We start from the raw sequence: 23060 nt of genomic DNA on the forward strand, positions 1-23060 counted from the left end.
CCTCGCCCGGCTAATTTTTTGTGTTTTTAGTAGAGACGGGGTTTCACCGTGTTAGCCAGGATGGTCTCGATCTCCTGACCTCGTGATCCGCCCGCCTCGGCCTCCCAAAGTGCTGGGATTACAGGCCTGAGCCACCGCGCCCGGCACCAGCAACCCTTTTTCACGGAGCCCTGTCTTCTATCACTATCCCTGTTCAAGTTGAAATAGATTTTGTTTTCAGTCCCAAAGAGGATTTACTGTCACTGTGGTGATCTATTTCAATACAGCTCAGTGCTCTGGAGCTAATTTAGGGAGGAAAACATGAAGTGATTTTTGAAAACAAGACTTTGACCAAAGTGAGCTTTGCTTTCTGGAAAAAGCAGGTCTTGGGTGGGGAGCCCAGTGAGAAGGAAGATGTACACAGCAAAGGGGCAGTTTAGACGCACCTGGCAGGCGTCCTCCACCCGGGGCCCCCCACTTGTGCCCACCTCCAGCCCAGCTGCTTGTGCAGGGCACTGGGTCATCCCTGCTGGAGCCCGGCATGGCTTCCTGCCTGTGTCTGCTCGTTGCCTGACCTTTCTCTTCCCAAAAAGGGCATGTGACGAACTGAATTGCACCTTCCCCCAGGTCAATGTGGTAAAGCCCCGGCCCCAGTGAGCTATTTGGAGACAGGGCCTTTACGGAGGTAATGAAGGTTTTATCCAGTCAGGGTGAGGCCTTGGTCCCACGGGACTGGTGTCTTCATAAGAGGAGGAAGAGCATGCGTGCGTGAAGAGAACAGGCCACATGAGGACCCAGCAAGAAGGCGGCCGTCTGCACGCCAGGGACCGAGGCCTCCAGAGAAACAGAACCTGGCAGCACCTTGATCCCGGACTTCCAGCTCCAGAACTGAGGACTTGACTTCTGCTGCTGACGCCACTCCAGTCTCTGGTACTTTGTTATGGCAGCCTCAGCAAACTAGGACAGGGCGTGCTGCCCAAAAATCCATTTTTACTTGTTACGCGGTGTGTGAGACCTGGAAATGCTGCAAGGGAGGCGAGTTTTTGTAAATCGAAGCTTGCGATCACTGCATTGATGAGATGGCTCTGAAGGAGGCGGAGGGTTCTCTGGCATCGCAGGAAATCCATCTGGAAAACTGGAAACTCCCCCACACGCAGCCACAGATGGGAGCTTGGAATGTCACCTGGGAAACGTCCTTAAAGCACGTGAACCACACACTCGTTTTCCTTCGGGGGACAGTACAGATGTAGGTTGGATAATGTGCAGGGCACGGCACCGACTTTTGGAGACGGGGCCCCCTTCAGAATGGCAGGAGTCTGGGGCCCCACGTGAGGACAGGAGGGCTGGCTCCCAGGTCACTGGTCAGCAGCCACCCGGATCACCCAGCCAGGGGCCTCACTGCCCAGAGCTGCTGGCCCCCCACCCTCCTGGACACCGGCCCTTAGGACCATAGGAGCTGCAACGTGGAGACTCGTCACTCTCCACCTGACCAGCCCAGATGTTGCTCAAGGCAGTCCTGAAAGGCAGGTGTGTCTGCTGTGAAATCAGAGTCAAGAGGGGATGCTGACGGGCAGACAGAGCCACCTGGTGCCACTTACGTGGCCTTTGTGGAGGCTGTGGGGCAGGAGGGCTGGGGGCATCTGTGGCTGCACGTGCTGTCAGTCCTCAGTCCCAGGCGGGCGCGAGTGAGCCAGCAGCTCCCGCATGCTGCGGCGGGTCCTGATCTGAGTGGGCTGCATGGTCGTGAGTGGGGGACTCATGAGATGACGGGGAGGCTCCTGCAGCCGTCCAGCTCTGCACTTGATAGAGGCAGGCCTTGCTCACAGACCACAGCCCTGGGCCCTCAGAGGCCCGAACAGATGGGAGGACACAACAGCCTGAAGTCATGTCCTCCGTCTGGTTTGTGATGAGCAGGACACTGGGTCGAGCCACTCGGAGAAAGGCAGGGTGGCCCCTGCTGGAAGGAAGAGAGGCGATCACTCAGGAGCCCTGACGTTCTCCGAGTGCCAGCTGCCTCGTGGGCAGCCAGACGCAGTTTCGCGGGGCCGAGTGGGCTGTTTTCATGTGTGTTCCTTTAGTTGTCCCTCTTTGCCGCTCACACTCCAAAATTTCTGGCATCCCCAGATCTGCCAGAGGCCAAGGCTCCTGTCTTGGGCATCTCTGCATTCTCACACGCGGGCAGCTAGATGCTTCCTGGAAGGACTGGAACCCTCATCGGTCTCCTGGGGTGCCCTTGAGATCTGCTGGGCAGAAGCCACGGGCCGTGGGAGATGCCACACAGAGGCTGAGTCCAGCCGCCGGGAGCCGTCTACCTTGCCCACCTGCCAGCCCCGAGAGTGGCTGTTTGAGTCCACTCTGCAGTCAGAGGACAGAGAGGTGGCCTTTCTAGATCCCTCAGCTTCATGGGGCAAGCCCCACCTCCCCAGTCACAATGGCCCACACTCAAAGGGTTCCCTGGTAGAAGTGACGGAAAAGACAGCAAGTGTCGGTTTCCATGCAGGCACTTTGCCATCAGTGGCCCCTGGCTTGGCTCTTCCTCCCAGCAGGCTGAGGTCAAAATGACTTTGGGGAGGGTGATTTTTCTGCATGATGCTGAGGCGCGGCGCTTACCCACAGGCTGGGAGCACGAGACAGTGTGCTCTAACCGTCTGCCGTGTCTGCTTGCTGTGGACTTGCTCTGCCCAATCTCAGCAGCTGTGCAGGGACCCTGGGAGCCACTGCAGGCCAGCAGCTCCAACACGTCTCTTCCGAGCTTCCCCTCTTACTCCTTGTGTCTCTCACACCTGGAGCCCTTGCTTTTTGTGCGTTGACCTATACAGTCATGCTGCACATTTAAAGCCTCTTCTGTCGTCTCCATGCCCTGGTCCTGCAGTCTCAGGGCTGGGAAGCAAGTTGCCACATGGTGGCTGGAGGTTTTGAGCAGGTTTGCAGCAGTGCAGCCCCTGGGACTGGCTGCCTGCTGCTCTTCTCCGGTGAACTGGGGTGGGGAGTGGAGGCTGGAGCTTTGCTTTTCTGACTGGTGCTGCAGTTTTTCTCCTGCTGGGAGACCACAGGCGTAAAAGAGGTTCACTTAGGAGAGGGCAGTGCCCCAGGTGTCAGCAACCCGGCCTCAGGGATGCCAAGAGGCAAGATCCCACTTTCTACCCTTTGCGAAGAGATCGCTGCGGCCGAGGGTGTCAAAGAGCGCAGGTGAGCTTGCTGAGGAGCCTGTGCATTCTCTGTGTTGCTGACAAGCAGGAAAATGTCCTTAGATTTTGGTGGGTTGAAAACAGCTGGGTTCGAGGTCTGCAATGAGGGAACTTTTTCATTTTTTGGGGTGTGAAAAGATGGGGTCTATTAGCCAATGAGATGAAACCAAATATTCCCCATTCTTGTATTTTTCAGCAAATAGGAATTTTAACACTTTTTTTTTTTTGGTAGCGATGAGGTCTTGCGATGTGGCCCAGCGTATTAGTCTGTTCTCACGCTGCCAATAAAGACATACCTGAGACTGGGAAACTTATAAAGAAAAGGAGTCTTAAGGGGCTCACAGTTCCACATGGCTGGGGAGGCCTCACGATTACGGCGAATGGCAAAGAAGGAGAAAGTCACTTACATGGGGGCAGGCGAGACAGCGTGTGCAGGGGAACCCCCATTTATAAAACCATCAGATCTCGTGAGACTTACTATCACGAGAACAGTACGGGGAAAACTGCCCCCACGATTCAAGACCTCCACCTGGCCCTGCCCTTGACACGTGGGGACTATGACAATTCAGGTGACATTTGGGTGGGGATACAGCCAAACCATATCACTCAGGCTGGCCTGGAATTCCTGGCCTCAAGCCTTGCTGCAGAAGGTGACACAGTTCCCGGAATCCCACATGTCCACTTATCCGGGACAGCCGGCTGCCTGTGCCTTGCCTTTGCAGACACTGCTCTCAGAGCAGAGCACTCTGACCGCGGCCCCTTCCTTGAGGAGAGATCTGCTCCTGGCATGGGCGTTCTGCAGCACTGGGCTGCCACCCGCGCGCATGAGGGTCTGCCGGGTGAGCAGATGACCCTGGGAGCCTGGCGCCGTCAGGAGCCCTGGGTGGAGGGTCCCTGTCCCTGACAGCTGTCTCCCCACGCACAGAACCCCCTTGCTGTGAGGTCTCCTGGGCCCTGCTATCAAGCATTAGTTTCAACTAAAACCCAGCAAAACAAGGGTTTTTTTTTTTTTTTTTTTTCCCCAGTCTTTAAAAAGAGGAGAAAACATGGAAGAGGAAGAACGACGGGGGTGGTCCCACTGGGGTCCACCATCCTGAGCTGCCTCCCCACGGGACGTGGTGCCCGCAAGCCCCGCACTTACCTCGTTGGGCTCCCAAAGCCAGACATCAAAGGTCGGCTTCCTCAGGGCCTCGACGGTCTCTGGAGAGAGCAGGTACTAGAAAGGACAGGAGTTCCGTGTTAACCAGGTGCTGGGGGACTGTGACGGCGATGTGCATGCTGGGATGTTTCTTCTCATTCTCCCGTTCTCTTTCTTTCTTTCTTTTTTTTTGAGATGGAGTCTTGCTGTGTTGCCCAGGCTGGAGTGCAGTGGAGTAATCTTGGCTCACGGCAACCTCTGCCTCCCAGGTTCAAGTGATTCTCATGCCTCAGCCTCCCAAGGAGCTGGGATTACAGGCACCTGCCACCATGCCCGGCTAATTTTTGTAATTTTAGTAGAGACAGGGTTTTCACGATATTGGCCAGGCTGGTCTCGAACTCCTGACCTCAGGTGATCCACCAGCCTCGGCCTCCCAAAGTGTTGGGATTACAGGCGTGAGCCATCGCACCTGGCTTCTCCCGTTCTCTTTCTAAGGCACCTGCGTCAGACTCACAGGCCACATCCTTCTGGAAAGGGCCAACACTATGGCTGGAAATCCCATCAGTGGATGCCAGAGGCAGGGCGAAGGGGGCGGGGGGAGGTTTTGGGGTGACAGAAATGTTCCATATCTCGCTTGTGGTGGAGGTCACAGGACTAAACAAGTTTGTCAAAATTCACTGTACTCCAAACCTAAAGAAATTTACTGCATGTAAATCAGATCTCAACAAGCCTGACGATAGAACAGACAATAGCTGGGCATGGTGGCTCATGCTTGTAATTCCAGTGCTTTGGGAAGCCTAGGTGGGCCAATCACCTGAAGTCGGGAGTTTAAGACCAACCTGGCCAACATGGTGGAATCCTGTCTCTACAAAAATACAAAAATTAGCCAGGCATGATGGCGGGTGCCTGTAATCCCAGCTACTTGGGAGGCTGAGGCGGGAGAATTGCTTGAACCCGGGAGGCGGAGGTTGCAGTGAGCCGAGATGGTGCCACTGCACTCCAGCCTGGGCAACAGAGCGAGACTCCGTCTCAAAAATAATTTAAAAGGGCAATAAAGTGAAGTGTGGGGGTAAAATTCACTTGGCATAAATTCAAACACCAGCTAAGAAGTTACTCTGAGATGCTCCCATCGGGAACCCATCCCTAGTTTCTGCTGAGAGCTAGAAGAGCAGGCCTGCTGACGGGGCGGTGCCCGGGGTTGCTTCTGAGGACATCAGGCTTTAGGTTAAGCTGTCGCAAGGACAGAAGGCTGTGGTTTTATACAGAAGACAAGAACACGCTTTGGTATTACCCACTGTCTTCTCCCAGCTCTTACTGGATATTTGCTTTTTGTTTTTTATAAGGGGATGGATCTGGAGTGCTGCCACCTTTTACTTTGGATCTAGGCTGTGCTTCACGGCTCCCTGGGACAGGATCCTGAGAAGCATGGGGCATATTTTCCAATGGAAAAAGGCACTCATCTCCATTCAAAAACCTCAGATAAGGCTGGGCACAGTGGCTCATGCCTGTAATCCCAGCACTTTGGGAGGCCGAGGTGGGTGGATCACCTGAGGTCCGGAGTTCAAGACCAACCTGGCCAACGTGGTGAAACCCTGTCTCTACTAAAAGTACAATAATTAGCCGGGCATGGTGGTGGGTGCCTGTAATCCCAGCAACTCAGGAGGCTGAGGCAGGAGAATCGCTTGAACCCGAGAGGCAGAGGTTGCGGTGAGCTGAGATCGTGCCATTGCACTCCAGCCTGGGTGACAGAGTGAGACTCAGTCTCAAAAAAACAAAACCAAAAACCCAAAAAATCCTCCCGAACCTGACAATATCCAGGGCACTGTTTGGACCTGCATGGATAGAATCACTGACTAATGGACTCCAGTGGCCCACATGGAGGCTGTGGAAGCCTCTGCCATTGCTTGAACCGTAGGCAGCAGCAGAACCCACCTGTGTGCAGTGCAGGCCTCTGCTGTCTGTGGAACCTGTGCCCCCTGAATCTTAGCACAAGAGCACATTACAAATTAGGTGGGCCGGGCCGGGTGCAGTGGCTCAGCACTTTGGGAGGCCGAGGTGGGTGGATCACCTCAGGTCACGAGTTCAAGCCCAGCCTGGCCAACGTGGTGAAACCCTGTCTCTACTAAAAAAAATACAAAAAAATTAACTGGGTGTGGTGACGGGCGCCCATAATCCCAGCTACTTGGGAGGGTAAGGCAGGAGAATTGCTTGAACTCAGGAGGCTGATTTTGCAGTGAGCTGAGATTGTGCCACTGCACTCCAGCCTGGGCGACAACAGTGAAACTCCTTCTCAAAATAAATAAATAAATAAAAAATAAACAAAAAATGAGGTGGGCCGGGATTTTGCCTGCTTCCCAGCTGAAGGCTTTGAGCGGTTGACCAGCGTCTTGAGACCCTCCTTTTGTCATTATTTCAAAAACGCCATTGCTACTTCACCAAGGTTACAGCTTCTCTTAGAACTAAGAACACTTTTGTGCAAAAGAGCAAAACTGCCAGGACAACTAAGAATTGCTCAGAGAGGAGGGCCAATGTGGATTTTTTAAAATGTAGTTAAACATTAAAGTTCTTTAAAGTAACGTTTGACTGTGAAAACCATTTACCGAGGTCAGCTCCAGGGCAGACGGCAGCACAGAGCTATTATCTCCTTGCAGGGAAGGTATGGTCTGGGATCACTTTTGCTAAACAAATGTCAAAGAGGAAAAATACTTTGCCTTAGAGTAACCCGCAGCGTCCAGGGCTGGGAGCGGCTGTTGATGAGAATGAGCACACAGCAGGGTCTGGCCGCAGGGCCACAGGGCTGGGCGTGGGGCTGGGGACACAGCCACAGCCTCCTCTGGGCAGGAATCTCGTCTTACCTTGGGGTAAGTGGGAACATCGCGTCGAGGAGTCAACTTCTTGTGGTTATCCAAAAAACTGTACTTACAGGGGCAGCTGGTCCTAGAGAGAAGAAGCAGAGATGAGCTGTGGTCCTGCTGTTTCAGTCTGGTGAAGCCCTCGGCAGAGCAAAAGCAAGGGACAGACCGAAATCCCCAAGCCCCGTGTGGTCTTATTTGCTATGGGAGAGGAGTCAGGGCGGCAGCAACTCATTCGAAACAAAATCCCCAAGGACCTGCCTGACCTCTGACCTCACATTGGGCTCTTGGAAAACTCATAGAAAGTCAGATGTTGGGGCCGGGCGCAGTGGCTCACGCCTGTAATCCCAGCACTTTGGGAGACCGAGGCGGGAGGATCACGAGGTCAAGAGATCGAGACCATCCTGGCCAACACGGTGAAACCCCGTCTCTATATTAAAAAAAAACACACAAAAATTAGCTGGGCGTGGTGGTGTGCACCTGTAATCCCGCTACTCAGGAGGCTGAGGCAGGAGAATCACCTGAACCCAGGAGGTGGAGGTTGCAGTGAGTGGAGATTGCGCCAGTGCACGCCAGCCTGGCCAGTCTCCGTCTCAAAAAAAAAAGAGCAAAACTCCGTCTCAAAAAAAAAAAAAAAAAAAAAAGTCAGATGTTGAGGGCTATCTTCTGTCTTAGATAAGCTTCTAAAAAACCTTTTTCTAATGTTTTCAAAATGAAAACATTCTTATTCTCAAAAAACTAAACAACACAGGAGTAAAGTAAAAAAAAAAAAAAAAAAAACCAAAGTCCTCACTTTACCCACTTATTTCCCTAAATCCCATACTCTGGAAATCACTTCTAATAGTTTGGTGTATCTTTCCAGAATGTTTTGAAGTGTGGACACACATGGGTGGCCGCTTATACCTTTTAACAATATTTTAATTTTTATTTTTTGTAGAGATGGGGTCTTGCTATGTTACCCAGGCTGGTCTCGAACTCCTGGGTTCAAACGATCCTTCTGCCTCAGCCTCCCAAAGTGTTGGGATGACAGGTGTGAGTCACTGCACCCCACCCCTTTGCACTTTTTTTTTTTTTTGAGACAGAGTCTCACTCTATCGCCCAGGCTGGAGTGCAGTGGTGCAATCTTGGCTCACTGCAACCTCTGCCTCCTGAGTTCAAGTGATTCTCGTGCCTCAGCCTCCTGAGTAGCTGGGATTACAGGTGCATGGTGCCACACCCAATTAATTTTTGTCTTTTTAGTAGAGATGGGGTTTCACCATGTTGGCCAGGCTGGTCTTGAACTCCTGACTTCAAGTGATCCTTCTGCCTTGGCCTCCCAAAGTGTTGGGATGACAGGCGTGAGTCACTGCGCCCAGCCCCTTTGTACTTTTAAACAAAGATGGAATTGCACCAAATGCACTCTGCTGCAACCTGCTTTGTCATCGAACATATCATGAACTCATCCCAAGTTGCTCCACACAGCTTCGCTTCATTTTCCAAGTTTCTCCAGGGTGTGGCCGTAGCACACGTTAGCAATCCAATCCCCAGTGATGGACTTTTAGAATTTTCCTACTCTCCCTGCTGCATATAACGTTAGCAGATGAGTTTTCTGTCTGACTCTGGTTTTGTTTAGCACTGGGTATCGAGGTATCCCACATAGGAGCAGGGCAAAGAGAGCCAGGCGTATTTCGGAGGAAAGCCGCCTCCTGGCTGGGCAGTGTGCTGGCTTCAGGGTGGTCCCCAGAGGCTGAATGAGGAGCAGCTGCCCCGGGAGGTCTGGCCGCTCTTGGGCCTCTGCAGCAGAATGCACCAGGGGGCTGGGCGGATCTGGGGACCCCCTGTGGCTGTGCATTTGCTTGGAAGTGAACAGGCTCCCTGTGTACTTGGGTGATGGTGGGTGGGGGTCACGCCTGGCTTGTGTGACATTCACCAGGCTAGGGGGTACTCAGGGAGCTGAATGCAGCAGAAGCTCCTGCGATTTGTAAATAAAGCCCCATCTTCTGGGAGATCCATTTAATACTGCATAGTGAGAGCCATATAGAAATCCGTATCCTTTCAGCCCACGTATCTATCCTGGGGAATTTATCTTAAGCCAAGAATTAAACAGGAACAAACAGCTCTACGCACACAGATATTCATTGTGGCGTGATCTGTTGTAACAAAAACACAAGACCTACTAGAAGCCACCTGAATGTCCCAAAATGGGAAGTGGTTTAAACCACCACAGTGCATCCACGTGATGGACTATTATGCCATTGAGAGGATAATCACGGATATCATGCCAAGTGAGGGAACTTTACATGAGAAGGGAAAATAAGAAAGCTATGCACACTATGTACTGAAAGCGAATGCCGAAAAATGCTAAGCTACGGGGAAGAAAGAGCACATTCGGGAGGTTTAAAAAGAGTGCTTGATTGTGGCCTTCCAGGAAAATCTATGAGCTGTACACCGGTTAAAATTTAATCTAGTTATTGCTCACAATGTCACTAGTAAAAAAAAAGACTACAAAACAGCATGTTTTTGTTGTTTTTCAAAATAAGGTATCTATACACAGAAAAAACATCTGGAAGGCCTCGTGTCCAGGTTTAAACTGGGGGGACACTGCCGGCTGCTGTCATGATCGGTGCCCACCCTTCAACTCCCATCAGTATAGTCTGGAGGTTTTCCAATGAGCCTGTGCTATTTTCAAAACTAGAATACTCAATCTATTTCCTTTCTGGAAAAAGGGCCTTCAGTGTTATTTTCTCGGCATGCTGCCGTCTCTTCCCCGTGATAACCACCGCTCCAACAGAGATCCATTTGGTAGCCCTTCCCTCTGCTTCATGCTTGCAAAACCTGTCAGAGTTGCTGCCACAGTTTGATGTGAAAGGGGGAATGCTAACAGATTCAGCAAAGTATTAGCAAAACCAACCAACAAAATGCACCAATCAAATGATTTCCATTGTTATCCAGTAACCGAGAAATTCCATTTACACATTTCTGAGCAGTCACGAACGTTTTCTGTGTAGTTAAAAAAATTGATGGCACGATGATGATTTCTTTGCTGCTTTTAACCTCTTTTGTGTAAACACTCACACATGTGTTGTCTCTGTAAGTCTCCTGCATTCCCCAGGAGGGTTATGGAAATTTTCACCAAGCAAGACCGTTTGACTGCTGGAATCCTGCTGTTTTCTTGCAGATCCCAGAGCTGCAGAGGAGCAGAGGAGGGTCTGCTGGGGCCCGCTGACCCTGCCTGGCCAGGCAGCCCCTCTCTCTGCGCCCCGTTGCCATGGGAACCAGCGTCTTCAGCAAACAGAGCAGCTGGCACGGAGCTCTTTCTTTTCATCCTATTTGGAGCTTATTTTCGCTTTCATTTCGTGGGGTCTCCATCCCCCTTCCCCGGGGCTTAGGCCAGAGGGCAAGGCCATTTTTTTGGGATGAATGCTGAGCCCTCAGTTGCTACCCCAGGCTCCTGCAGGCTCCCCAGCTCTGGGTGAACCCCACATTCCATGCTCTGCTCTCTGCCTGGCACAGTGCTGGGGGCCAGAGTGGCCGTGGCCCTGGGGTAGACCTGCCCCTGCCCTAAATGTGAGCTGGCAGTTGGACCTCTGTCCTCTTTGAGGGAAAAGCAGGAGAAACCTAACTCGGGAAAGTCAGGGGACAGCCGCCTGCTCCCGGCTGCTGTGTGCTGGACCCTGATGCCACTGCTATTCTCAAGGGGCAGCTTCTGGTGGATCCAGAACCCTGGCTCCGCGGTCCCACTGCGGTGTGCTGTGTGGGCTGAATGTAGCTCCACGTTTCAGGCTCACACTGGCCATTTGTGTGGAACGGCGCTGAGCTACCTACACCCTGTCTGGGGTCTTTATTCTCTTCCCAGAGGCAAGAACGCCAGCCTCCGGCTGGGCTGCCATCTCGGGAAGACCCCCCCACCCCCACCCCTGCCTTTTGCAGCTCCTCTCCCCAGCCATCCAGGGAAGTCCCAGCTTAACAAGACTGGTCCCAGGGGCCCCACACTGCTGCAGGCTCTCATAAGTAAGATGTACCTCTGCTGTTGACAAAGACGAAAGAGACAACGCACACAGCTCAGTGTCTCTATTCTGAGTTCCTTTCTACATAGAGAAACAGGAAGGGGTTTCGTGTGTGGGGGCTGCCGGCTCTGCGACGAGGGCCTGGGGCACGTGACGCGGCTGGGGATTAGACCAGAACCCAGGAGGCTGAATTTGCGTTTTTCTCAGTGTGTCGACGACGCTTGAGAATTTTTACCCTGTTCCGTTTTGGATGCAAGAATCCCATTTACCTGTCTCTCACCTACAGGGGAGGCTGCCAGAGCTGTCAGCTGAGAACATCGCCTCCAGAAGCTGACGGGGCGCCAGGAAGTCTCCTTCTCTTTGGTTAATGGCGCTGTGGGTTCTAAAGATGTACTCCCGGGGGAAGTGCGGATGCACCTCTGTTACTCAGATGGGCCCAAGTGCTCCCCGCAGCCCGGCGTGCCTGACGGGCACCTGGGGGCTGATGTCTCACTGGAGTTCCTGGCGGCTTCCTCTGTGTGCTCTGAAATCGGTGTTATCCTCCCACATGGGGTGTTACGGGCTGAAGTACATCTCCCTCCAAAAGTCGTATGTTGAAGTCCTAACCCTGCTGCCTGTGAGGGTGACCTCATTTGGGGTCATGGCTGTTGCAGATGTAGTTAAGGTGATGTCATCCTGGAGGGGGGTGACCCCTACTCCAATAGGATGGGTGTCCTTACAAAAAGGGGGAATTTGGAGAGAACAGATGGGAGCACCAGGTGAAGAAGCAGGCAGAGATCCCCAAGCCGAGGAACCACCGGCAGCCACCGGAGGCCAAGGGAGACCAGGAAGGACCCTCCCCTGGGACCGTCAGAGGTGGCAGGGCCTGCTGCCACCTTGATTTTGGACTTGTGGCCTCCAGAACTATGTGGCAATACATTTCTATTGTTTTAAACTGCCCAGTTTATGATAATTCGTTACGCAGCCCCAGGAAATGACTACGACTTCAATAAAAATAATTCCCCCCCTGCAACCTAACCTGCAGGACCAGTGCACACCAGAAACCACGCCAGGAGCGGCGTGTGATCCGAGCACTCGCCTTGCTTTCTACAGAGCAGGTGCCCGTCAGGCACAGCAGGGGCAAGACCTGTGAGGCTGGAGGCTGCCTCCCTACTCACTCCTGCGGCTGTGGGAGGGCAGCAAATGCAGTTGTTTAAGGGATAAGAGGCTGCATTCTACAAATACCTCCAGAAAGTGCTCAGGGACACACAGTTGTGGGTGAGGAGCTGGGGGAGCTCTGGGAGGCATGGCCTGGCTCCAGACGCACTCCTCGGGGCGGTGGAGTTCCCGAACCCATATGGAGCCCAGAGGCCACTGTTCGGGGAGTCTGGTTTTTGGCTGAAGACTAGAACTCAGTTTTCGTCCCTCTTCCCCTCGTGCTGCTGGTGGGGCTAGAGAGGCTGGTCCTGCTACACCCGCAGCCCCTGCTTGAGGCAGCCCATCCCCACCTGGCTCTGGGCAGAGGGGAACCCTGCCAGGCAGCACCAGCCTTCTGCCAAAGCAGCCATGGCACCCGGGGCACAGGGGACAGCCACTGAACTAAGCCACGTAGAGCCCACGGCCAAGGGCGCACAGGTAAAGGTGCTGCATGTTTGAGGCTGCCAAGCCCGGTCCCAGCCTTGGGGCCCTGGCTGTGTGGCCGCCCGTGTGTAACTTGGGAGCTCTTCCTCAGCTCACAAAGGAGGGACTCTGTCTCTCATCCCTTAAAGAGCCTCCTACCACAGGAATGATGAAGATGGATTGTTCACTCACAATTTTCCATGATCACAGACTATGGCCCTGACTTCCCCGAAGTCAACTGGGCTGAGACATCCCTAACTCCAAATGAGCCCACGAGTGCATGGGACAGACACGTGGCATCCCTGTAGGACAAGCTCTCATGTGGCTCAGACAAGGCGTGCTTCCTTCTGCTCGGCCTTCCTCCCTGTGCCCACCCCGAGGCCAGGCCCCTGGGGCTTGGAGGGGACCAGGCCAGGCCCGCCAGCTTTCCCCTCACCCTGTGCCTCTGAGACCCTCCCACCTGCCACACTCCCTCACTAAGCAGACTGCCCTCAGTTTCAGAATCAGGGAATGATCATCAGCATGCAGGGGGCCCTGGGACAATTTGGTGCAATGGCACAGGGCTGCCTCTCAGTTCATCAGACCCCATGAAATCCCGCTGAGGCCGGGCAGTGGCACTCTGGGGAACCATGAGCCACATCATATGCCTGTGGTCTCTGGGCTGGCACCAGCGGGCATGGAGGTAAAGCCCGGAGGTGTGAGCGGGTCCTGTGTGCCCCTCACTCAGCACAGCGCCTGCACACAGTAAGCGCTCAATGGGTGCGCTCTGCTCATCGTCACCGCCGTCTCTTTGCTACTACGTGCATTTCCATCCCCAGTTTGGATGTGATTCATCCACACGTGTCCTGACCCTGGCTCCAGTAAAGTCCTGCTGTCCATAAAACTGACTTTGGAGGCAGCATCGTGGAAGCTGGGGCATTTTCCCCACGAGTCACCGCTCACTGGGCCTCCCGCAGTGCCTGTGAAGGACGCCTGTTCCCAAGAGAATGACTTCTGTGTCCCCAGTGCTGGAGCCCTCGCTGGAATGCAACCCAGTGGGAATATCACGCAGGGAACCGGCTCCCTGGGGGCACCAGGAGGCTCCTCCCCTAATGCCTTTTTCCTCTTGTTGTTCTGTCTTTAAAGGTAGATATCAACTTATTCCAAGCTGGATACCTTGCTCCTAAGGCTTGGATCTGCAGGAGGAGGACTCCTCTTCTGTGAAGTGTCTTCCCAGCCCCCATCTCCCGTATGTGCTCTTTTTTTTAATTTTATTTTTTTTGAGACAGAGTCTTGCTCTGTCGAGCCCAGGGTGCAGTGCAGCGGCCTGGTCTCGGCTCACTGCAACCTCCACCTCCTGGGTTCAAGCGATTCTCCTGCCTCAGCTTCCCAAGTAGTTGGGGTTACAGGCATGTGCCACCATACCTGGCTACTTTTTGTATTTTTAGTAGAGATGGGGTTTCACCATGTTGGCCAAGCCGGTATTGAACTCCTGACCTCAGGTGATCCTCCCACCTCGGCCTCCCAAAGTGCTGGGATTACAGGCGTGAGCCGCCATGCCTGGCCCACACGTCCTCTTTTGTTAGAAGAAAGTCACACCACTGACAAGCAGATTGCGAGCAGGGTGGCTGCCTCCAGACTGCACTCTCCCAAGCCTGAACTGTACCGAACTGCACCAGCCTTTCTTTTAGAGAAACAAAGCCCACAGCCCCAGCCTAACTGGAATGGGGAGCCCTCCCCAGGCCCGGCCGCCCGTGGCCCCAGCACAGACCCTACCTGCTGCTTCTGGCCGCCAGCTCCTCCCTCATCTTCTTAATGTCACTCTTGCATTTCTCAATCTCCACCACTTTCAGTCCTTCCACTGGTGACAGAGAGAGAGACAGCAAGGGGGTTACCACGGACGAATGCGGAGGATCTCTCAAGGCTGGTAACTAAGGGCTCCCTGTGGCTCCCAGGGAGGAAAATAGCTCAGTGCAGAGGTCTCACTCCTACCCCGGCTGCCAATACTCCGGGTGTGCCCGCACTGCCCCACTTAGCTCAGCCCCAACTGACTCCAACCTCGCCAGCATGTGCCGTGGCCACCGCTGCACCACCGCCTCCATCTGGGCAGTTTCCAGAGGGCAGAAGCCCCTCCCCACTTTCCACTCCTGGAATCTCAACTCTGGCACCCACTTTTTGCTCCATACCCCTAAGCACCAGCTGAGGACATGGGACAAAGGCGTCTTTTATCCCAAAAAGAAAAGAGGGGACATGTGGTGCCAGAGCATTAAAATGCAGCGAACGGCAAAGCATTTTCAGCAAGGATTAAGATCTCATTATGGGAAAAGCTTTTCATTGTAACGTCCTTCCAGCGCAGCATCACCAGGAGAAACTGTTGACTTAAAACAGAGGAGAAATGAACAGGCAAAGTTGAGGATCAGCAGAACCTGGGCTTGATCACATTCCTGGAGTTGAAACCGCCTTGGCCAAATGATGACTGAGACAGTGAAAGAGAGCTAACGTAACCGACTCCATCTTGCTCCTAACCTCCAAGCTGTCTTTGTTCATTCCTCAAACTAACTTTGGGAGAAACTTCCTTTGCAGTTTATAGTTTAGACAAAGACTAGAACAGCCCTTTCCCAAAGCAGACCTTCTTCTTGCCTGGGGACGAGACTAACATTAGCCACAGGATTAGAAATTATGGTTTAAGAGTCACACAGCTGGAGGCTACAAGATTCTGACCCTCCCTAAATTGCTTCTAGGATCAGCGCTTGAGATATTTTGCAGACCCTGCAGTTGATGGATCAGCTGGCACCACCCAGATCGATAAACTGGCTCGTCAGGTCTCGTGGCCCCACTCAGGAACTGACTCAGTGCAAGACAGCTTCCGCCCAGGCTCACACCTGTAATCCCAGCACTTTGGGAGGCCGCGGTGGGCAGATCATGAGGTCAGGAATTTGAGACAAACCTGGCCAATATAGAGAAACCCCATCTCTACTAAAAATACAAAAATTAGCCAGGCGTGGTGCGCCAGTGCCTGTAATCCCAGCTACTCGGGAGGCTGAGGCAGGAGAATCGCTTGAACCTGGGAGGCGGAGGTTGCAGTGAGTGAGATCGCGCCACTGCCCTCCAGCCTGGGTGACAGAGCGAGACTCCGTCTCAAAAAAAAAAAAAAAAAAAAAAAAAAAACCTCCAACCCCCCCCCCCCAAAAAAAAAAAAAAAAAAAAAAAAAGAAGACAGCTTCAACTCCCTATGATTTCATCCCTGACCAATCAATCAGCATTCCTAGCTCACTGGCTTCCCCCAACCCACCAAGCTATCCTTAAAAACTCTGCCCCCCAATGCTCGGGGAGACTGATTTGAGGAATGATAAAACTCTGGTCTCCTGCACAGCTGGCTCTGAGTGAATGACTCTTTCTCCATTGCAGTTCCCCTGTCTGGATGAATCAGCTGTTTAGGCAGCGGGCAGGGTGAACCCCGTGGGCTGTTACAGAGTCCCACTGCAAAGGTGTGCCTCAACAGTTAGGATACTATTTTTCAACCAAAAACAAACTGGAGCTTATGCCTCCCAGCGAGTGTTAAACTTCAAGATATTCACCCTTGGCTGACTGCACGTTTACCCCAGAAACGCTGCCATGAAGCAAGCAGCTTCGCACGGCTTTTCAATTAGAGTTGGTTCATAAGAAATAAAAAAGATTAGCTTTGTTACTTTGTAATCACACCTTAACTTTTATGCAGAAGGATACTCCCACGATGCCACTCTATTCCCTTTTTCATGAAGTTTGGCTCTGAATAACTGCTAAAAATAAAAAGCGAATGTTTTCTAAAGGAAAAACCAAGCAACCAGGAGCCTTTGGCTAGTTTCTAACGACTCCTTCCCACCGGAAGCAGTGCGGCTCCGCAAAGGAATTCTCCCAGTGCAGGGGCCCCGGGCAGCCTGGCTGGAATCAGCCTCCCCGGTGGGTTCAAGGCATTTCCGGGGTCAGGGGTCAAGTAGGGGTATGGTTTCCCGGGACCCTGCTTCTCTCTGCCAGAGGATGAGGAATCTGGAGGGGGCAATGTTTGGATCTGGTCCTGCTGATGTGCTTCTGTGCCGCAGAAACCTTCTCCGCCCCTCTTCTACTCAACGGCTAGAGGACAGGGGTCTGGAAGTGCATGTGGCAGGAGCCAGTGTGGTCGCTGTCCTGATGGCCGAGTCCAGATGAGCGGCCGCTGGGGAAACACAAGGTACCCGAGGTCCGGACTAAGGTCTTTTGTCCAACCACTAAGAGTCCACCTTCTCCTTCGGAGCCGGGTCTCCGTTGTCTCCAGCATCGTGGGCCCCTCCAGGAAGCTGAAGAACGCCACAGGCTGTCTTCTGAGAAAAGGCGCCGAGAACACATTTCGGGTCGGCATGTGGATTGGGAAGCCCAGCGTGGCCTCCACGGGTGCTCCTTGGTTTTGTCTAGACTGCAGGATCCCACCCGTGCCCTGTGGGTTTGCCACTTGGACACTGACGTGAGCAAATGGACAATTCAACATCAGTGGCAGGAAGGCGCTCAGTGTGGTTCACACGTGGAAGGCAGCACATTCCGAAAGTGAGTAGATCTGGGGAAGGGTTGAGCATGCGATGTAGACTGCAAACAGGGCAGCTGCGCCCTCTGTCCAAGGTCCATGGTCCATTGACTATGTTTTAAATGTCATTTTCCTGAATATAAAAAATCCTATGATCACTGTAGGAAGTGTAGGAAATAGCACTTCAAAGAAGAATATTTTAAAATTTATCTAGGATCCTATGGGCCCAGAAAACAACTCAGTTAATATTATTTGTATTAATGTGTGTCCTTCCAGGCCTTCTGCCCACTCCCAGGCCTTCTAAATATTCATCCTGTTTCTCTCTCTCTCCCTTTCTACTACCTATCTACCTAGGTACTCACTATGTATCCATCCATCCATTCATTTGTCTATTATCGATCTATCTATCTATCTATCCATTCATCTATCTATCTATCTGGAAACCCCCTCTCTACTGAAAATACAAAAATTAGCCAGTTGTGGTCACAGGCTGCCTGTAATCCCAGCTACTCTGGGGGCTGAGGCAGGAGAATCACTTGAACCCGGGAGGTGGAGCCGAGATCACACCTCTGCACTCCAGCCGGGGCAACAGAGCGAGACTCTGTCTCAAAATAAAACAAAACAACAAAAAAAAGGGGGCTTTAAAAGAGATTTTTGTGAGCTTCTGCAAGTCACAGGCCACCTGCAGGGAAAGCTTTAAGGACGACTTTCTGAGAGACGCTGGCTTTGGGGAAAGCGGCCTGGCGGGTGGGGAGAGCCAAGCCGGGGGTCGGGGAGAGCCGAGACGGGGATGGGGGAGAGCCGAGACGGGGGTCGGGGAGAGCCGAGCCGGGACGGGGGAGAGCCGAGCTGGGGGTGGGGGAGAGCCGAGCTGGGGGTCTGGGAGAGGTGAGCCCAGGCTTAGGAGGCTCTGTGCTGTGCTCCTTCCCCAACCTCACTGTACTCTGGCTGGGAACCTGGCAGGCCCAGTCCTTTGGCTACAGAGCTAGTGAAAGTTGTTTAAAGACATGTATGAATAGAGCTGTGTTTCAACACTTCCTCCAAGAGCCTCACTAAAGAGCCCGCGTAGCACACACTTCCTGAGTGACGGAGGAAAGCAAGGCTTGGTTCTAGCATCTAGGCTCTGGGCTGTTTGGATGGCCTGTGTTAAACTTTGCCCCAGGCAGTCAGCTCCTGCCATGGCCCACGCTGTGTTTAGGTTTTGGTCCAAACCCAGAGTACGGGGACAAAGGGTGGATGGAGCAGAGCTGCCCTGTGCCCCGGCCGCAAACCAGGAAGGAAGGGAGTAAAGGGCCCTGCTTTAAAATCTCTTTTTAATGTTTCACCTCCAGCCAGGACGTGAGGGGAGGGGCCTGGGTGTTCTGTTTACAAAATAATCTGTAACGTAAGGGAAATCCCAGATCGCTCGAACGAGGCTAAACTTTTTATATCAAAAGGAAGAAGAGCTTTGAAAGTCAGTGAAGAGAAATGAAGAAATTTATATTCAATTCAGAGGAATTATACATTTGAGAAGAAGCAGGAAATTCCATTTAAGTCAAGTCCACCACAATGTAACACGGCTTTAAGGTGGCCAGTTCTAGCGGATGAGTCTTTTAACTGAAGAAGCAGAAAACAGCTTGGAGGGCACAGTGGCTCACGCTTGTAATCCCAGCACTTTGGGGGCCGAGGTGTGTCGATCACCTGAGGTCGGGAGTTCGAGACCAGCCTGGCCAACATGGCAAAACCCCATCTCTACTAAAAATACAAAAATTAGCCGGACATGGTGGCGGGCGCCTATAATCCCAGCTACTTGGGAGGCTGAGACAGAAGTGCCCTGTCTTTCGGGGGCGGAGGCTGCAGTGAGCCAAGATTGCGTCACTTTAGCCTGGGCCAAAGAGCGAAACTCTGTCTCAAACCACCACCACCACCACAACAACAAAACGAAACAGCTCACAGCAGCTCATGTACAGCAGAAGCAGCTGTGTGTGTGCATGTGTGTGTATGTGATCACAGGTATGAATGTATCTGCACGTGCCTGGGTGCTTACACGTGTGCATGTGTGCATGTATATGTGACATCCTGACATGCCTGTGTGATTTCACGTGTGTATCTGTGAGTGCATGGTCACCTCTGTGTGTGTTTACACGTGCATGTGCATATGTAGATGGCAGCATCTGCCTCTGGCCCAGGCCCTGTGCACTGGGTGTCGGACCACGCTCCTGGCCGCCCTCCCCATCTGGCTTGCTTCTGGCAGCCGTGCAGGGCTGGGACTGACCCTCTGAGAAGCTGGGCACACACTTCCCCAGTGGCCTGCCACATGAGAGGTTCAGCTCCCGGCCCTCTCCTCAAAAGGATTTTCCCTCTCTGTCCTCCAAGCCTCCTGAAATGTCTGGGCTTTTGCATCTTTGGGTTAAGGCTCTGCTGCCCTTGCGGTGTCTCTGGAACTCAGACTCCCTGGGGCTCAGCACAGCTGCAGCATCCCGGCCACCTCCCGCTAAAGCACACCCGCTGGAGAGTGGGGAGCCATCAGCCAGAAGTGTCCGGGGAGGATGAGCCCGAAGCCAGGTGGAGTTCAGGAGGACGACAGCCTGTCTGGACACGGCTGCCTCCTGGAGTGGGGGTGTGAGCTGCATGCGGCGGGAGGAGGGCAGCCAGGAGGACTGAGGAGAGGTCCCCTCCCTTACCCTCCACAACTCCTAGACTGCTCCTCCTTCCCTACTCCTTAGAAAGGGGAGCTCCTCCAATCCCATTTCTGCAGTCCTAGGTCTCTGGTGCTAGAAATCAGTACAACTGGTAACAACCGGTTTTACCCGCAGAAGCACCAGTAATTCTGGTCTGTGCCATGAGCCTGAGCTCGGTGGGTCAAGAGTGGTGTCCTCTGCCAGGCCATCTATGTGCATTCACTGAGGGCCTTATGGGAAGATACCTTCCCTCTGAGAAGTGAGCATTTTGGAGAATTCCGCAGCTAGAACAGGCTAGAGGGGAAGGTCCTATGGGCCATGTCCTTCAGTGATCTTCAACTCACCTGCCACTTGGAGGTAAAACAGGAACACTTTTCTTTTGGCTTGATGGTTATTTTCCAGGGTCAGTATCCAAAGACACACAGGGTTACTATTCATCTTGTTGTGGTAGACATAATTCTCTGTAAGAGTTTTGAGAGTTACGGCATGGCCTCTTCAACTTGCCTGTTTGCACTTTCTGGGAAGAGCATGGAAGGAGCTGGCACTGGCTTCCGGGTGGGGCGTAGGAGATGGGGGAGGCTGAGGAAAAGCCCAGGCGCTGGAGAGAGGAGGAGAGGTGGGAGGCACCTGCTGTCCGCGGGCATCTGCACGCTCCCCCTGTAGTGACTGCGTGACTTTTTGCATCTGTAAAGGTGGGTGGTGACTCTGCAGCAAGCCTTTTTTGCATGTTTGGCTCAAACCCCTACTCATGTTTGGAGAATTCCCTGTGACACGGGGCTTGGTGGAGAGCTGAGCCAGCCTCCCAGTGCAGAATATGGAAATGCAAACACTCGCTGTGGTGGGTTGAATTGTGTCCGCCAGAAAGATCTGTTCACAACCTACTCCCTGGAACTTGTGAATGGGACCTTATTGAGAAAAAGGTCGTTGGCAGATATAATCCATTAGGGATCTGGAGATGAGCCCATCCTGGATTTAGGTTGGGCCCTAAATTCAAAGAGAGACATCTTTATAAGACCTAGCAGAGAGAGACTGGTGACGTGGAGACATCCTGGGAGAACGTCACCACGTGAAGACACAGGCGGAGGTTAGAGTGATGCAGCAGTCCAAGCTCAGTAACGGCAAGGATTGCTGGGAGCCACAAGAGTCTAAGAGAGAGGCACGGAACCAGGGCCCCTCAGAGCCTCCAGAAGGAGCCAGCCCTGCTCATGCCTTGATTTCTGACTTCTGGCCTGCAGAGCTGCGGGAGAGTCAGTTTTTGTTGCTTAAGCCTCCCAGTCTGTGGTGCTTTGTGCGGCAGCCTCAGGGCACTCACAGCCTCCCTTTGTGGGGCCTGCCTTGCAGCTAGACTGTGGGTGCATGGTCTGGCTGTGTCTAGATTTTGAACCTGTAGCCAGTGACATGGAGAAGTGCCTGATATCTGCATAAGTGGTTGTGGAGCCTCCGGGGGGCCTAGGTCCAGAGCGAGGAGTACAGGGGAGCTGGTGCTGCATCCAGGGCTCAGAGACGGCAGCAGAGGCATCCGCACAGCATCAGCTCTGCACGGGATTTGGGGAATTGCTGCTGCTGCACAACCTCCAAGCCCTGTTCCCAAGCCCTCCTGGGGATCCAGGGAGCTTCCCAAAATCCTTCAGGGAAAAACTGCTTTTCTGTTGAAAGCAGCCATGATCAGTTTCTGTTGCTTGCAGCTTCAGCTTTCTAACCTGAGTTACCAAGGAATCCTCATGGAGTGCCTGGTGCTCTTCAGCCAGGTGTGCAGGGAGGTGACCCGTCCCAGAAGGGCAGGTAGCAGGCAGTGAGAGTAGCCTGGCCAGGACCCTGGGTGCCAGTCTCAGCTTTATTTATTTTTCTAATTTGCTGAGTGAACTTGAGGTTACCTAACCTCTCTGTGGCTTCCTCATTGACAACGGGGAAAATGAAACCGTCTTGAAGATCCAGTGACCACATACATTTTTAGAAATGTCCATACACTTTGAAAAGTATAAATCTGACTATGTAAATCATGTTTCAGGAGAATCACTTGAACCCAGGAAGCGGAGGTTGCATATTGAGCCAAGATTGCGCCACTGCACTCCAACCTGGGCAACAGAGCAAGACTCTGTCTCAAAAAAAAAAAGAAAGAAAAGCGACGATGACATTCAGTCAATCAGCCAGATATTTTTTTTTGGTGATGCTGTAACCCTTAATGGCCTCCTGTCTGGATTCTGTTTATTTAGTTCCTAAGTTGGTAAACGTGGTGCATGTTAATCATTAACCTTTGCCTTGTCACTGACAAAGAGTTCACTTGTCAAGCTGTGAGTTGAACACAGAATTGTGAGGCCTGTGGAATGTAAGCATTGACCTTGATATTACGGATGAGGACAAAAAGGATGGGTGACTTGAAGTTGTTTTCTTCCCAGAATTTGAGCTTTTTGATCATTGAATCAGGACTTGAATTGATACTCCTCGGCTCACTAGTCATTTTTCTGCTTTCCTTTGGTGGTGACTGGAGGCTGTAGTAGGCTGTTCTTCTGTTGCTATAAAGAGATACCCGAGGCTGGGCAATTTATAAGGAAAAGAGCTTTGATTGGCTCCCAGTTCTGTTGGCTTTACAGGAAGTCTGGTGCTGGCATCTGCTTGGCTCTTGGGGAGGCCTCGAGAAGCCTCCAATCATGGTGGAAGGCGACAGGGAAGCGGGAGGGTAGAGAGCTGCCACGTGCTTTTAAACAACCAGATCTTGCGAGAGCTCCCAATCTCAAGGAGAGCATCAAGCCGTTCAGGAGGCATCTGCCCTGCTGACCCAAACATCTCCCACCAACCCCACCTCCAACATTGCCAATGACATTTCAGCGTGAGACGTGGAGGGGACGCACATCCAGACTGTATCAGAAACCAAGAGGTAACAACTTAATAGACAGATTCCAAAAAATGGTGACCCACAGGGTGCAGATCAGTGTGCAGAGAATGTCTTCATTTACACACAAAAAGACACAGACAAGACGCTCGGCAGAGGTTCTCAGAGGGGCTAAGTGTGGGGGGCTTCGTGTGTTCATTTTTACTCTTTGGGGCTGAAAGAATGCTTTATACCATGAGATGTGCTTCTTTTAAAATAGAAATAAAATGCTTAGTTAGTCACTGTGCGAGCCTTTGTTAACATCAAAGGTAATTT

At 52.6% G+C, this 23060-nt stretch overlaps 1 protein-coding gene and 1 long non-coding RNA gene across 2 annotated transcripts in view; one reads left to right on the forward strand and one right to left on the reverse strand.

Annotated features, from left to right (window-relative positions):
- Window positions 1-23060, reverse strand: part of PDE9A (phosphodiesterase 9A) — a 121806-nt gene that overhangs the window by 20818 nt on the left and 77928 nt on the right. Inside the window, exons 8-13 of the mRNA XM_025381034.1 lie at window positions 14498-14582; window positions 7161-7242; window positions 4247-4383; window positions 2152-2334; window positions 1808-1933; window positions 1403-1495 (exon numbers count right to left, since the gene is read on the reverse strand). Coding sequence (XP_025236819.1) covers window positions 1403-1495; window positions 1808-1933; window positions 2152-2334; window positions 4247-4383; window positions 7161-7242; window positions 14498-14582 — 706 coding nt within the window. The remainder of the gene's footprint in view (window positions 1-1402; window positions 1496-1807; window positions 1934-2151; window positions 2335-4246; window positions 4384-7160; window positions 7243-14497; window positions 14583-23060) is intronic.
- LOC112620584 lies at window positions 16618-23025 on the forward strand. Its single transcript, XR_003118551.1, has 2 exons — window positions 16618-17278; window positions 21924-23025. It is a non-coding gene; the product is annotated as an uncharacterized LOC112620584 (long non-coding RNA).

This window comes from Theropithecus gelada, chromosome 3, assembly GCF_003255815.1.
Source record: "Theropithecus gelada isolate Dixy chromosome 3, Tgel_1.0, whole genome shotgun sequence".
NCBI lineage: Eukaryota > Metazoa > Chordata > Mammalia > Primates > Cercopithecidae > Theropithecus > Theropithecus gelada.